The sequence below is a fragment of the Momordica charantia genome (genome assembly GCF_013281855.1).
Source record: "Momordica charantia cultivar OHB3-1 chromosome 8 unlocalized genomic scaffold, Mcharantia_2.0 BLBB01000008.1, whole genome shotgun sequence".
NCBI lineage: Eukaryota > Viridiplantae > Streptophyta > Magnoliopsida > Cucurbitales > Cucurbitaceae > Momordica > Momordica charantia.
In genome coordinates this window covers 24,211,801-24,228,286 of record NW_028275166.1, presented here as the reverse complement: position 1 = coordinate 24,228,286, position 16,486 = coordinate 24,211,801, and the positions used below count along the sequence as shown (strand labels likewise).

General features: G+C 36.2%; 3 protein-coding genes across 3 annotated transcripts; 2 read left to right on the top strand and 1 right to left on the bottom strand.

Annotated features, from left to right (window-relative positions):
- The first annotated feature begins 3,818 nt into the window (after nucleotides 1–3,818).
- On the top strand, nucleotides 3,819–5,285 carry LOC148209828 (protein FAR-RED IMPAIRED RESPONSE 1-like). Its single transcript, XM_088127003.1, has one exon. It carries the CDS (start codon nucleotides 3,819–3,821, stop codon nucleotides 5,283–5,285), a length of 1,467 nt encoding a protein of 488 aa, XP_087983129.1.
- Nucleotides 5,286–8,067: 2,782 nt separating this feature from the next.
- LOC148209827 (uncharacterized) lies at nucleotides 8,068–8,787 on the bottom strand. Its single transcript, XM_088127002.1, has one exon. It carries the CDS (start codon nucleotides 8,785–8,787, stop codon nucleotides 8,068–8,070), a length of 720 nt encoding a protein of 239 aa, XP_087983128.1.
- A 4,389-nt stretch (nucleotides 8,788–13,176) lies between these two features.
- On the top strand, nucleotides 13,177–14,392 carry LOC111020712 (uncharacterized). Its single transcript, XM_022297452.1, has 4 exons — nucleotides 13,177–13,264; nucleotides 13,620–13,783; nucleotides 13,954–14,085; nucleotides 14,168–14,392. The coding sequence occupies exons 1-4, from the start codon at nucleotides 13,177–13,179 to the stop codon at nucleotides 14,390–14,392; spliced, it is 609 nt and encodes a 202-aa protein (XP_022153144.1).
- The last annotated feature ends 2,094 nt before the right edge of the window (nucleotides 14,393–16,486 follow it).

The window sequence follows — 16,486 nt, the reverse complement described above, 5'->3', positions numbered from 1 at the left end:
AAGTTAGTTAATAAAGACATAAACATAAAAATAAACATGAAATAAAGAATTTAAAAGTAGTTAAGACATATACAACAACAATCCAGTCTATATTACGAAAAATACGAACATTAATAAACTAAAATAAATCATTAATATATTAATATAAAAATGTAATTTTATACTCTACCTCATCATCAAATCAATAAACTTATGGATTCTTGGATCTTTAGTGTTTCTCTTGCGCGAGAGAAAAGCTTCATAAACATTTTGAGAGAGAAAAAATACACAATTTTATGCATGGTGTTTTCTTTCATGTTATATAGATGTTTATAATCACACCTATTTGGGAATGGATATATCATTTCATCAATCACACCTCTTGGATTAAATTATCTATCTAAAAAAAGTACATCGGTCTATTATATTATATATAAACAATTATCAATCTCAATCGCACCCATATGTGAATGAACACATCACTTCTCCCAACAGTTGCATCCTACATAAGTTTCAAGGGTAAAATAGGTATTTATTTAAAAAGTGGAGGGCAAAAATAGAAGGCAAACATTCTCCTCCATAGCCCCATTTATATATATAGTATAGATATAGATATAGATATATATTATATAATTAAATACTATTAGATGATGATGGAAAACTCTTTATATTCTTAACTCGAATTGTAGTAGAATTTTAAAAGGTAAAAAAAAAACCAATAAAACCTGCGAAATTAAAATAGAATTTCAAAGAGGAAAACAGATATTAAAAAAAACAAAATATCAAAACAAAACCCATGATAATCTAATAAATTAAGGATACGGTATTGAATAAAAAAATTGAAATAAAAAAACATAATTTCAAAGGGCAAAACAAAATTAAAATTGATTTCTTTTTAATTAAAATAGAAAAGAAAATTTAAAAAAAAAATCAGAAAATCAAAACAAACCCACGACATTGAAATAGAATTTCAAACGGCAAAAGAAAAAAATATAATAAAAAGAAATCAAAACAAAACCTACCCATAAATTAAGGGCATATATGATATTGAATAAAAACTGAAGGGTAATATTGGTAAAAAAAATTCTTCTATATCCGTACTAATATAAATATATTATAGATATACTGATTAATAAAACTTAAAAATACAAAAATTAAGACACAAGAAGAAATATTGAATTATATATATATATATATATATATTTACCTCTCACCAATCTTCAAGGATGCTAAACATGAACATTATGCTCTGGAAAATTGGAACGTGATCCTATACACTGAACCTTAAAAATCAAAATATTGTTAGAGAGAAAAATTGGGGACAAAGAAGAAGAATAACAAAAAAAAAAAAAAAACTTACAATATTGTTGAAAATGAGTGAATAAAGTCTTTTTATATAATGATAAAAGAAAGAGGTTTCAAAATTATTAAAATTTTACCACTTTTAATATTATATAATCAAACACGCTTAGATGACGGTGAAAAAAATCTTTACATTCACACTTAGGTAAAATTAAGTGAATTGAAATAGAATTTTAAAAGGTAAAAACAAAACCTACAAAATTAAAACAGAATTTCAAAAGACAAAAAAAAAAACAAAAAATAATAAAAAGATCAAATCAAAATCAACCCATAACCCACACCTACAAATTGGAAAAGAATTTCAAAAGGCAACGAAAAAAATCATCAAAACAAAACCTACGCATATAACGCATAAATTATAGATATGTTTAGTATTACTCCAAAAATGAAGGGTAATATTGTCAAAAAAAAATCAAAATATTGTGAGAGAAGAAATGTGGAGAAAAGAATATCTCTAGTCCATCGATTACGCCTTCGACCTGATCTTAGGCCCTGACTCACCCTCTGAATAGGAAGAAGAATAAAAATAAATCTCACAATTTTGTTGAAAATGAGCTAAGGGAGTTTTTTATATAAAATGACTAAGGGTAGGGGAAATTGGGATTTTTTACCCCTTTCAATAACCACTCTGGATTTTTGACCCGTTTTTAATTTTTACTTATTAATGATCCCTTCACCTCAGATTTCTGACCCCTCCCCTTATTTTATCATGTAAATTGACTAAATTGCCCTCATTTCATAATAAATGCATTTATGATATAATAAATTTTCAACCAACCCACCAACCACCAACTTAACAATTCTCACTTTTTTTTTCAACTCCAAATCACCACACACACGCAAGTCACATATTTTTTTCCAATACTCAAGATTTTCTCCACGTGATTGTTGGCCCACATTATCCAATCGATCGGTCCCCACATAATTCGTTATCTCGAATCCATTGTTTTCACAATATAGGTATGTCCATTTCATCATTTTAGAATATTGTACTTCTTCAAACTTGTAATGATACGAAATTTTATCATTTTTGTAGAAAAAAACGTTATTTTACAGAAAACAGAAATGAAGTCTAGAATTTATCTTGGACCGGGATTGGTACTAGGATGAAATTTAGAACCGGGTTTGAGACTGAGATAGAAGGTAAACTCAAGCCCGGTCCTTCATGTCCAGACCGGGACCGGGACCGAGATGGGGATAAACTGGGGTAGACCGGGATAGGGATTGGGACCGAGATAGGGATTGGGACCGGGATAGGGACTGGGATCGGGACCGGGATAGGGACCGAGACCATGCAATATAAATCTTGAATTTTTCTTGTTTGTTTGTAAATTTATTGATTTGTATTTAATTATAGTGTTTTGGTCTATTTGCAGGATGTTTCGTGTTTTTATATCATTCGGTGGAGAATGGAAAGATATTGAAAAGGATTACGTGGGTGGTCCTACAAGAGGATTGACTGTGGATAGTAATATCACCTATGCTGAATTTTTAGGACATGTATGTAGGCTAAGTAGTATAAATCCATTACAGGAAGATATCATAATTAGACGTGTATATAATTTTAAGGCGAATGTTTGTGTAATGGAAATAACTGACGACGATAACCTGACTTTCTTCTTGACTGGTGAAGATGTCTCTGAATTGCCGCTATACATATCTACCGTACCAAAGAAGGTACATCAGAATGAACCGTACATGCCTTCTTTCCCATATTATTTAGGCCAACACGTGTACAATGTTCCTATTCCCTCAGCTTGTGCCCCCTATTTGCAAACCCTTATTTTCGAGACCCTCATTTTCAAGTCCGTTAGTTCCGTCCTCGTCGTCAAACCCCTCTTCTTCCCGCCCACCACCCCCTACTTTGGTCATATTGGTCACATGATATAGCATCTCTCACACCGTTAGGGTCAAATGTTGTTCCTTGTAATTTGGGAGATGATAGGGCATATGATTGGGATGTGTCTGGCTTGTGGAATGGAAGTGAAAATGTGGATGAAGATAGTGATGAATCATATCGTCTAATGACCGACACGGAAGAAGGAGACGACGAAAGGGAATATGGAAATGAGCACGCTAGTGATCGACTTGATGTGCAACATGAGCATGAAGAGGTAACAATTCATAATACAATGGCTGAATATCCTGTCGATTCCGTCCATGAAACGGCAAGCAATAGACTCACCGGTCAGTCAAAAGCTGATAGATTGCAAGCCATGGTCCAATCGGCTGGGACCAATGATGTTAAGGAGGGTGATGTATTCGACTCGAAGAAGGAACTAGTTATGAAAATGCATTTACTTGCATTGCGGAAGAACTTTCAGTTTCGAGTGAAGAAGTCTACGCCGGAACTATACTTGCTGCGATGCATCGATCCTACTTGCACGTGGTGACTTAGAGCCACTAAGATTAGAGATTGCAACCTGTTTAAGATAAAGAAATATATCGCAGTCCACTCTAAGTGCAATGGTGCCGTTATGAAACAGGATCATCGTCAGGCGAAAAGTTGGGTGGTCGGTCATCTAGTACGATCAAAGTTTACTGATGTTTCTCGCACGTACAGGCCGAAGGACATCATGCAAGATATTCGTGAGGAGTACGGTGTAAATATGAGTTACGACAAGGCCTGGCGTTCGAGCGAAGAAGCACTCCGACTTATCAGAGGGGATCCAGCTTCATCGTACGGGCTACTACCCGCTTATGGGGAAGCCGTGAAAATCATGAATCCAGGTACTATATTTGAATTGGAGTTGGATGATAGCAAGTACTTCAAATATGTCTTTATGGCCATGGGTCAATCAATTAGAGGTTTTATGTGTTGCATTCGACCAGTTTTGGTAATTGACGGGGCACACCTTAAAGGGAAGTATGGAGGTGTATTACTAACTGCTTTTGTTGTTGATGCAAATAACCAAATATACCCAGTTGCTTTTGCAATAGTCGGGAGTGAGAGCGTCGCATCATGGGTATGGTTTATGACTCAATTGAAGAGTGTTGTCGACACCGTTCAGAATTTGGTCTTCATTTCTGATCGACATGCCGCCATTTGTAAAGCGATTGATGAGGTATTTCCTACTGCATTTCATTGCTTTTGTATACATCAACTAAAGATGAACTTGCTGGCCAAATTTAAAATGCACGCGTTGGAGGAATTATTTTTTAAGGCTGTTAAGGCATTTCGCGAGTCATATTTCAATGAGAACTGGGTCCAACTGTGCGCACACCCAGGAGTGAGGGAATATCTGGAAGCTATAGGAAAGGAACGATGGGCTCGCTGCTTTCAGACGAAACTAAGATACTCACAAATGACCACCAATATTGCAGAGTCCGTTAATGCCCTTTTCAGGCATGCACGTAAGTTGCCAGTCACCGCATTACTTGATCATATCAGAGGTGTGTTGCAGAGGTGGTTCTACGAACGTCGGACGCTTGCTTCTTCACGTCAGAGTACGTTGTCTGACTACGCAGAGGAAATGATTGCCAAAGCTTCGGATAATGCACGGAGACACATTGTTATGAACATCGACCAGTTTAATTTTGAGGTACGCGACGGGAACCTCAATGGGGACGTTGACTTGCAATCGCAGACGTGTACTTGTCAGGAGTTCGATTATTTTAAAGTCTCGTGCTCCCATGCTATTGCTGTAGCCAGTTCTCGTAGCATAAATCCGTACACACTATGCGATGAGGCGTACACGGTCAACAGCTGGATGTTGGCATATGCAGAACCAATATTTCCAGTGGGTTCGTCCTCAACATGGAAGAGTTCTCCGGGGTTTGTGAATATCGATGTTCAACCACCGAAGAAGGTCGTTAGGGTTGGACGGCGACAGACGGTGAGGATTCCTTCCACAGGCGAGGTCCGTCCACCGCGCAAGTGCAGTCGATGTGGTACGTCGGGGCACAATCGTAAAACTTGTCGCGAACCACTAAATACTGTGTAGCAATATTATGACTATTTACGTTGTAATATGTAGACATTTATGTACCTCAAACAAAAATTTATTAGAAGGACTAATACATTATATTTTGGTAGATATGAATAGGTTGCTTGTACCGCAAGTAAGAATCCATGCACATGCATGAACAATAGGTTGCTATTCTTTCATATATGATTACAAACGTGTTTTATGTTATGTTACTGTTCATCAGTGACTACAGCTAAAAATAAGTGTGCTAAAACAAATTATGATAGATCATATTTAGGTCGGTGGAAAAAAAATCGATACAAAGAATAATTAGAACTAAAAAAAGGGTCTGCGAGCCCACATTTGTACAGCATATTGACGACGAAATAAAGAAATGTTACTTTGAGTCAAAGTGTCCATCTTTGACCCAGTTACATCGTACTCGAAAAATCTAATACAAAATATGTCGCAATCTGTGAACCCGGCTTGCTGAGATACAGTACATCTTCGGACCCTCCACGGCACCGTGGGCAGGTTAGGCTGAACTGCGAGCATCCCGCTCCAATGAAGAATCGCCGGGATTATCGTGCACATTGGCTTGAACGCCTTCTCGAGATCATCCAACGGGGTGATCAACTGCAGTGAGTTCCATACGGTTAAATCACCCTCCACAAGATCAATCCCGATCATGACCCAGTGGTTGCCGCCAATATTCATCAGCGTGTACACGATATCGGCCTCGCTCCATGGGGTGTCGTAGTCCGATTGTCGACCAAGCACGTACCGAAAGATGGTACGCTCTTGCCTCCAATCTTACGTACATTTCGACGGTAGGACACCCAGCTTCATAGCTGCATATGGCCCGTCTGTTCGTCGTAGCAACTTCTGCAAAAAAAAAAAAAACCCCCACAAACGTCATTCACGTATCGAAGTAATATCGTTTGTTACATGGGTGAAAGGTAAGCCGAACTTACGGATAGAAGTACGTCGCCTATTGCGAATCGCACGCGCAATAGATGTTTACACTTCTCAACCTTCCTTGTCGTTAACATCATGAGCGAGTCGATATACTGCATGTGACATTATATAAAGTATAAGTCTATAATTAAAAACAACTTTGCTGCTTCTAAACTTCACTAACCTCGTCGTTGAGTTGAAACTCAAGATCCAGGAGCAGGCCAAACCAACTCTTGTATTTGATCCCGACGGACGTTGAACGGGAATTGCCGTCGGTTGATGGGTCACCCATCCATTTCTGGAACCCTTCGTCCAGGAGCGGTGGGATGGGGCATGTAGGGTCGTACGCTTGAACTTTGATACCACGTTGGCCGGTGGGCGTGTATATGGCCCGCAACTTCCACGGATATTTCCTCTTCCGAAGACCCTGGCTAAGTGGGCCTTCAATAAACTCAGGTTCAACCTGTAACAAGTATAAAAGAAGTTCAATACAAGACTTAATGACGTTGGAGTTGGAGTTGGACGTTGGAGTTACCTTAACAACGGTCAGGTGTGGAGTTCCTCCATGTGATAAGGGTAGGGGTCGACTTTCTGTCCTATCAGTTTGCTTTCTCGGTGGCCCTGCGGGTTGCGGTGTCGATACGTTAACCAGCTGCCCCTTACTTGCCTCCCCGTCACTGGCGCACTTACCTAAAGTAAGATCCTAAAAATGGACGAACATTTGCTTTAAGTAAATAAAGTTAGGTTAACGTAAAAAAGTTAGTATCGTTACAGAAATACCTCAATTACGTCGACCGGACTAGGGTGGCCACTTGGGACCTCCTGGGTAGCTCCAACAATGGTAGGAGCGTGATCCATCTCCACGTCACTCTCGGTGACGTCGGCGGGTTCTTCACAATTCTTCGGATCCTCGTCCATCCTCGGCTCGTTCCCTGTCTTCGGCTCTTCCCCTGTCTTCGGATCCTCATCCATATCCATATCCTCCTCGTTACGCCCACTCGGATCACGTCCGCCCGAAGAACCATCCTGATCCGGCCCACCGCCCCTTCTATCATATTTATTCTGGCCCTTCGACATAACCTACGTAATAAAAATTATAAATATACGGATGTGAACAAAAAATTCAGATAATACAATAACCCTTACATTTGTTAGCCTCTTCATAAACTTCTTTATGTCCTTTTTGTCAGTCGGCATGCCCGTCAGAGTTGTCTCAATGGCCGTCACTCTGTCGCCGAGCCTCCGTAGCTCCCGACTCCACTTATGCTTCGACCTCTTCTTCTTCTTCTCCGTCCCTTTTTGTGGCAACAATTGATCTTGTCCTCCATCGGTCCCAATAATATCTTCTGTTACATGATCAACCACTGGGGAAGCATCCTTTGCTACATCATCGAGCTCAACTGGATCCCCAACCTCACCAGTAACGGGAGACTTCTGAGCGGTGGAAGTAGTAGCCAGTGGTTCTGTAGCAAGTTCTGTGGGTGCAGGAGGTCCGACAGGGGCCACTGGTGGATGCATAACGCGAGCCATGTGCTGTCGTTCGACATCAGTCGCCTCCAAACGAACTACAACCTTCGACTGTATAACACAAATAGTTAGGTCAATTTTAATATTAAATACTAAAAACAATAAGAACATGTTGTACTCACCTTGACGTTCTCGAAGACCTCTCACTCCAAAACATTAAAAGCACGCGAATAGGTGCAGGACCATCTAAGTAGACGAGGAATAGCATCGTCATTCAGACTCTATGCTACTCGAGTCGACAAGGTTGATATTGTCTCGTATGCCCAAACCTGCCGTCACGTCAAGTTAGACTCTACGGTATTTCACAGGTACATAAATATATAATAAATTACATTTAAATTTCACTAACCTGAAAAGCGTATGGAAACCCATACAAGCTATACGTCTCAACATGGCTTGAGTCCATAGCGACCTTCTGTTTGTACGCCTCGACCTTGTCCTTCAGAGCGTTCTTCAAGCTCCAGAGAGTCCTTTCAAAAATCATTGAACTCCAGTCATAATTACATAAAACTTCCCACCGATCCACAATCCCAAGGAGGCTCGTGTCCATTTTCTGCTTCCTTTCCTTGCTCATCATGGCAAGCTCTATGAAGTACACTATAGCAATCTTCACAGCGTCCTCGTCATTTTCGAATGTGTGTTCTAAAAAAATTTTCTCCGACTCCGAACACTTCACACTCGCCTTGTCTTGAAAATACAGAATTCTAAGTCTCCGGTTACGAACATCCTCATCTACCCTATTCATGGTGTGTCTAAGACCGGTTATTAGGTCGAACTCCCGCTTCCCAAAACAGACCCTATTCCCGAATAGGTTAAAGCTAATGAGGTCGTCTCTAGGTTCCTCCACCTCTCTAAGCAACAGGTGATGGAGCAAAGGACCGTTAAATACAACGTTCATCCCTAAAATCGGACCAAAACATGTTTGACTGAACATGTCTAACTGAGAGGGAGTTAACCTAGCCTTAAGACGAGAAGAGGTTTTCCCTACGTGAGCGAGATTTGACAGAGCGGCCGGGAACCAGTCGTCTTGGTTGATCTTAAGTGTCATATCCATGTCTCCTGTAACAAAACAAAATAATATTGCTTAAAAACGGACCGGGTTGAAGCCTGGGATGGAATCCAGAAAGTCGAAGTACAAGATATAGTCTTTCTGGATTCCATCTCGGGCCTCGTCCCGGTCCATTTAGAACCGGGATGAGTCCCAAGATGGATTCCAGAAAGTCCATCCTTCTTTCTGGATATATTATAAGTAAATTATATATTATAAGTAATTTTTCTATGTATTTTGATAATCATTTATTATTTTTAAAATTTAGTAACACTTATTAAAATAAATAGTTCATTATTCGATTGAATAAGTTAATTTATATATATTTACAATAACTTCATGGTTGTTGGATAAACGTGCATTAATAAGCTATACTGTTGTTGGCCTTAAAAATGTTGTTATTGTGTGTCTAACAATAAAATGTACTTTCAAATAAAATTTTAATTATGAAGATACAGGTTACTTTTAACTTTTTATTTTATATAAAATAACTTTAGATAATGGTATATTTGTTTTAGTAAAATTATTTTTTTACATTGCATTCCTAAAAATTATTATTTAATGTTCATTGAAAGTATATCATTAAAATAAAATGATAGGATGGTTATTTTTTTTTCTATGTATTTGATAAAATCAAAGATTAATCATTGTCTTATACACAACCTAACAATTTTTAAATATGTAAAAGTATTTAAAATAAAAAATAATGATATTAAAATTAACTACAAATAGTCCGAACTTAAAAATAGCAATATTGATGAACAAAATCAAGGCGATTATCCTATATTTTGACAAAATATATTTACTTCTTACCAATGTTTGAGATCAAACACTCTACAACATAAAAAATAATATTGAAAATGTTAGTATTCTATCACTAAATTTATAAACTACGATGAACTAAAGAGAAAAAAATATGTATAAAAAAATAGAACAAATTAGTGTGAAAATGAGGAGGAAGAGAACCATTTTATAGTCGCAAGAAGTAGAAAAGTTAGAAAAACCTTCGAGGTTCTAATACTTTTTATATACTATCATTCAACCTAATTAAATGTAGAAAATTTAATTTTAAAATTAATTTATATAAATAAAGGCAAAACTTTGATATTCTTAACGTTTCATGTTTCATTCATTTAATCCACTTTCTGTGCCTTTAAATTTTTTTCCCTAAAAAAAAATTTCAATATTTAAAATAGAAAATAATGATATTAAAATTAACTACAAATAGTCCGAACTTAAAAATAGCAATATTGAAGAACAAAATTAAGGCGATTATCTTATATTTCCATAAAATATATTTACTTCTTACCGATGTTTGAGATCAAAGGACAAATGCTTGCAAGATACACACAATGATCAACAATTGTTAAACAACGTCACCCTACAACATAAAAAAGAATATTGAAAATATTAGTATTCTATCACTAAATCTAGAAACCAGGATGAACTAAAGAGAAAAAAATATGTATAAAAAAAAAGAACAAATTAATGTGAAAATGAGGAGGAAGATAACAGTTTTTATAGTTCTAGGAAGTAGAAAAGTTAAAAAAAAAAAACTTTGAGATTGTAACACTTTTCATATTTCACCATTCAACCTAATTAAATATAAAAAATTTAATTTACACCGGATCAGCCAAAGATATTTGGGACGAACTCAAAGAAAGATTTCAGCAAAGTGATGCTCCACGAATCTTCCAACTTCGAAAAGAATTAATCACCACAGTGCGAGGAACAATGTCGATTGAAACCTATTATACGAAACTGAAGACAATTTGGCAAGAATTGCAGAATATCGACCAGCGATTACTTGCACATGTGACGGATTGAAATCTCTATTGGAATACCTTGAATCAGAGTATGTTATGGTCTTTCTTATGGGCCTTAATGAGTCATATGCTAATATCAGGGCTCAGATTCTACTCATGGATCTCATTCCTTCTATAAACAAAGTTTTTTCACTTCTGATACAAGAAGGACGCCAACGTGCTATAGGCATAAATACATCTTCTTTCAATTCCATGGCTATGGCTGCATCTGAAGTTTCCAAGAGGAACACGACAAATCAATTCCACCGCAAGGACACTCGATCATTCTGTACACACTGTGGACTTCGAGGCCATGTAATCGACAAATGTTACAAATTACATGGTTATCCACCAGGATATCGAACCAATAATCATGCTGTTGCTCGTCCATATTTGACCCCTGCTTCATCTTATTCCAACCGTAATGTTGCTTCATCTTATTCAAACCGTAATGCTGTTTCATCTTATTCCAACAGTAATGCTGCTGCCAATCAGGTTTATGAGAAAGATAATGGTGCTTCTTCTTTTGTTAACAACCAGTCCTCTGTTAATCTGCCTACTTTTTTCAACAGCCTAAGCTCTAATCAGTACTCTCAACTAATGGAGATGCTTCAGTTTCACCTTCAGGCTGCAAAACCAAAGAACATCACACCTACAATATCTCATGTTGCAGGACAGGTCACAATTGAAGATGATTGGCAAGGCTGAATGCATGAATGGTCTTTATTCCCTCACACTACCATTGCCTTCCATTTCCAACAATGTTTCTATTTTTGCATGTCGTGACACTGCTGACACTTGGCATCAACGCTTGGGACATCCTTCTCCCGCTCGCCTAGCTTCGTTAAAACAGCCTTTACAAATCACTGAGAGTTGTTCTTCTGTTGTTTGTCATATATGTCCATTCGCTAAACAACGTCGTCTTTCATTTTCAGCAAATAATCATATATTTAAGTCCGTGTTTGATTTAGTACATTGCGATGTTTGGGGTCCTTTTAATACACCAACTTCATATGGTTATATATATTTTTTGACATTAGTCGATGACTGCTCTCGTTTTACTTGGGTATATCTTATGCGGGCTAAATCAGATGTGTTGACCATAGTTCCTCGCTTCTTTAAAATGATTGAGACACAATTTTCAAAGACCATCAAGACATTTCGTTCTGATAATGCCCCTAAATTACGTTTTACTGAGTTTTTTTGCCTCACAGGAAACTTTGCATCAATTTTCTTGTGTCGATCGACCTCGACAGAATTCGGTTGTTGAACGCAAACATCAGCATCTCCTTAATGTTGCCCGGACTCTCTTTTTCCAGTCTCGCGTCCCTTTATGTTTCTGGGGAGACTGTATACTTACTGCTATTTTTTTGGTCAATCGCACCCCGATGCCTTTATTATCTCATGCTTCTCCTTATCAGGTTTTATTTGGACAAGATTTCGACTATGCTTCATTGCGAGTGTTTGGATGTCTTGCATATGCATCTACATTATCCATGCATCGTACTAAATTTGATCCACGAGCTCGGCCTTGTGTTTTTATGGGATATCCAGTTGGCGTCAAAGGCTATGACTTTATGATATCACAAAGAAACAATTCTTCATTTACCGTGATGTTATCTTTTTGAGGACCTATTTCCATTTCACACTTTGGGACCTTTAGATGGATCTCTTATTGATGATTTTTTTCCTGATATTGTTCTCCCATATGCTGCATCAGATAATATTTCTGTTGGTTATTGTCCAGACACCTTGTTTTCTCCAACAGATACTATGGGGCCTTCACCCTTTGATGGTGATTCATCAATTTTTTCACCTACTGCTCTCTTACCTAATGATATTGCTGACACTCAGGCTGCTGCTACAAGTCCTATATTTGATGATACATGTGCTGCCATGCCTTTTGTTGCTGCCAATTTGCCTAATTTTCTGGTTGTTGCCACGGTTGATGCCCCATGTGATGCTATGCCTCCAACAACATCTCTGTCTCCTGAGAATGCCACAATAATATCTGCTGTACCACCTTCATCTTCTACGGCTGATGATGTTGTTGGCATTGTACCCGTCGTTGTTGACACACCAGTACTTGCTCAGCCATCTTCTCGGCCACAGCGTTCCCGACATCCTCCCTCTTATTTGAGAGATTTTCATTGCAACCTTTTGCAATCTACTTCTCCCCGATTCGCATCATATCCAAGTGCTCCTCATACCTTGATGAATTATATCTCTTATGACAATTTATCAGTTGATCATCGTAAATTTATTCTTAATATTTTCACGGAGTTTGAGCCCGTATATTTTCATCAGGCCGTTCGGTTCCCACAATGGCATAAGGCTATGGATGATGAGCTTGCTGCCATGGAACGCACTAACACTTGGTCCGTTGTTCTCCTTCCTCACGGTCAGCATGCTATTGGTTGCAAATGGGTGTATCGTGTAAAATATCAGGCTGATGGCACCGTGGATCGTTACAAGGCTCGTCTTGTCGCCAAGGATTGATTTTATTGACACCTTTTCCCCTGTTGCCAAGATTGTGACGGTAAAAGTTCTGTTAACTTTGTCAGCTTCGTATGATTGACCTTTAGCTCAAATGGACGTTAACAATGCATTTCTCAATGGGGATTTATTTGAGGAAGTGTACATGTCTTTACCTCGTGGTTACACACCGTCTTCTATCAGTAAGGGGGAGTCTCTTATTTGCAAACTAAATAAGTCCATTTATGGTTTAAAATAGGCATCTCGTCAGTGGTTTACCAAGTTCCCTCATGCCTTAATTTCGAATGGTTTATTAAGTCTCGTACTGATTACTCTTTGTTTACTCGTGGTCATGGATCTTTTTTTATTGCTTTATTAGTATATGTTGATGACATTATTTTGACTGGACCATCTTCTGTTGAACTTGATTCTGTTAAGTCCGTTCTTCGGTAATATTTCCAGCTTAAGGATTTGGGTTCTGTTCGATATTTTCTTGGTTTGGAAATATCTCGCTCTTCTCGTGGTATCTCTCTATCTCAACGGAAATATTGTCTTCAGATTCTCGAAGACACTGGTGTCCTGCTGTTTCTCCTATGGATCCAAATCTTAAGCTTGCCAAATCTACTGGTGAACCTCTTTCCGATAAAGAGGCTACTTCATATCGTCGTCTCCTTGGTCGGTTGCTCTATTTGCAGATTTCTCGTCTGGATATTTCATTTTCCGTTTATAAGCTCAGCCTGTTTTTTACACCAACCTTGTTCTGGCCACCTAGATGTTGTCCATCATCTGTTACGATATCTTAAAGGCTCTCCCGGTTAGGGTATCTTATTATGGAAGTCTGCTTCTTTTAATCTTCGAGCTTTTGTTGATGCTGATTGGGGTTCTTGCTTAGACACGCGTCATTCTATCACCGGTTTCTGTGTGTTTCTTGGAGAATCCTTGGTCTCTTGGTGCTCTAAGAAGCAGCCCACTGTTTCACGGTCTTCTGCTAAAGCTGAATCTCGTGCTTTGGCCAGTGTCACTAGTGAGTTGGTCTAGATTCATCAGCTACTTTCTAACTTGTTTGTTCCCTTTTCTGCACCCGCGGTGGTTTATTGTGTAATCAGGCAGCTGTGTCAATTGCTTCCAATCCGACTTTTCACGAGCGCACCAAACATATCGAGATCGATTGCCATTTTGTACGTGACAAGATATCTGATGGATTTTTGAAACTCTTGCCTATTCGTTCTAGCTCCCAGTTGGCTGACATGTTTACAAAGGCTTTGGGATCTCCTACTCTCAAGTTTCTAATGTCCAAGATGGGTGTTTATAATATTTACACTCCATCTTGAGGGGAGTATTAGATTTAGATTTAGATTTAACTATAGCTTGTTATATGTGGTTTAATTAATCTAGGTTGGAGTTAAACGGTTCAGTTTGTTACAGTTTGTTACAAACTTGATTGTATATATAGATTATGTGACTCTGAATTAAACAAGAAGAGAAGTATTTCAACCAAGATTCAACTTCTCCCTCTACCATTTATTACGTATTATCGACCTTTTTCATTCCTTTAATCCACTTTGTGCCTTGTGGTGCATTTAAATTTTGTTCCTTAAATTTTTTTTCAATATTTAAAATAAAAAATAATGATATTAAAATTAACTACAACATTTAAATTTTGTTCCTTAAATTTTTTTTTCAATATTTAAAATAAAAAATAATGATATTAAAATTAACTACAAAATAGTCTAAACTTAAAAATAGTATTGAAGAACGAAATCAAGACGATTATCCTATATTTCCATAAAATATATTTACTTCTTACCGATGTTTGAGATCAAACGGACAAATGCCTGCAAGATACACACAATGATCAACAATTGCTAAACAACACCGCTCTACAACATAAAAAATGTTAGTATTCTATCACTAAATCTAGAAACCACGATGAACTAAAGGAAAAAAATTAAAAAAATATGTATAAAAAAAGGAACAAATTAGTGTGAAAATTACGAGGAAGAGAACCACTTTTATAGTTGTAGGGAGTAGAAAAGTTACAAAAAAACTTGAGATTCTGACACTTTTCATATTCCACCATTCAACTTAATTAAATGTAAAAAAATTAATTTATATAAATAAAGGCAACTTTTGATATTCTTAATTTTTCATGTTTCATTCATTTAATCCACTTTGTGCTACATTTAAATTTTGTTCCCTACAAATTTTTTTTTTAAATATTCATAATTTAGGTTAAATCTTAGGAAATTTTTAATATCTCAATTTAAAAACATGAATATTCTCATACTTTATTTCTTAATAATATATTTTTTGTCAACTTTGATATATATAATTTTTATTTGCTAATTATTAATTTAATTTTTTCATTATTATTGTAAAATAATACTTCAAAAACAAATTATTACAGAATAGTATTTAAATTTTTTCTCTCATGAACAAAATGTTCAATATTCATAATTTGTTTATGTTAAATCTCATGAAATTTTAAATTGATTTTTAATATCCCAATTTAAAAATATAGATATTCTCATATTTTACTTCTTAATTATATATTTTGTCAATTTTGATCTATATAATTTTATTTGTTAATTAGTAATTTATTTTTTTATTGTAAAATAATATTTCAAAGATAAATTATTACATTGTAGAATAATATTTAAATTTTCATGAAATACAAAACTAAATTTAGAATCTAATTTTGTTTGAAAATAATATTTTAAATCTATCATATTAATTATTAATAAATTGTTAACTAATTTGAGATATAATAATGTTTCAAGAATTTAGATGGTTGGAGAAAGAAAATCAAAAGTTAACCAGAGGAGTTTTAAAGAAACAAATTAATGAGATAAAAGAAATTATAATTAAATAAGAGAGGGATAAATGAGAAAAGATGGGAGTCTCACTAGGGATGGATGAGAGGAAACATAAATTGAAGAAAATGATAATTTGGATATTACAAAAAAAGTAAGGATCAAAATTGTCAAAAAAAAAAAATTTCTTCCACATCCGTACTTTTTAATATGTTAATAGATATAGATATAGATATAAATATAGATTATAGATGTCTCCATTTAAACTATTTTTTATCTCACATCTTTTTTATTTATTTAAATTAATTTAATTTCTTCTTTTAATTAGTCTTTTAAGATCCTTTGGATAGTTATCACATTTCAACTGTATTTTTTCTGCTCTAGAACCATCAGGAGATTTTTTAGAAGAAATATGAGGTTCTATTTTTGGTGGTGGTCACGTTTATAGTCAAATGAAGAAAGATTGGAATATCAATCTTATAGATCTCATAAGTATCATACCAATCTCACGAGACGTAGTTTGATTCCCTCTTTTTTCGATTTTTTTCTCAAAAAAAAAAAAAAAAAAACATTTCACATTCCTTTCTGAGAAGTCCCGATGCATGTAAAAGG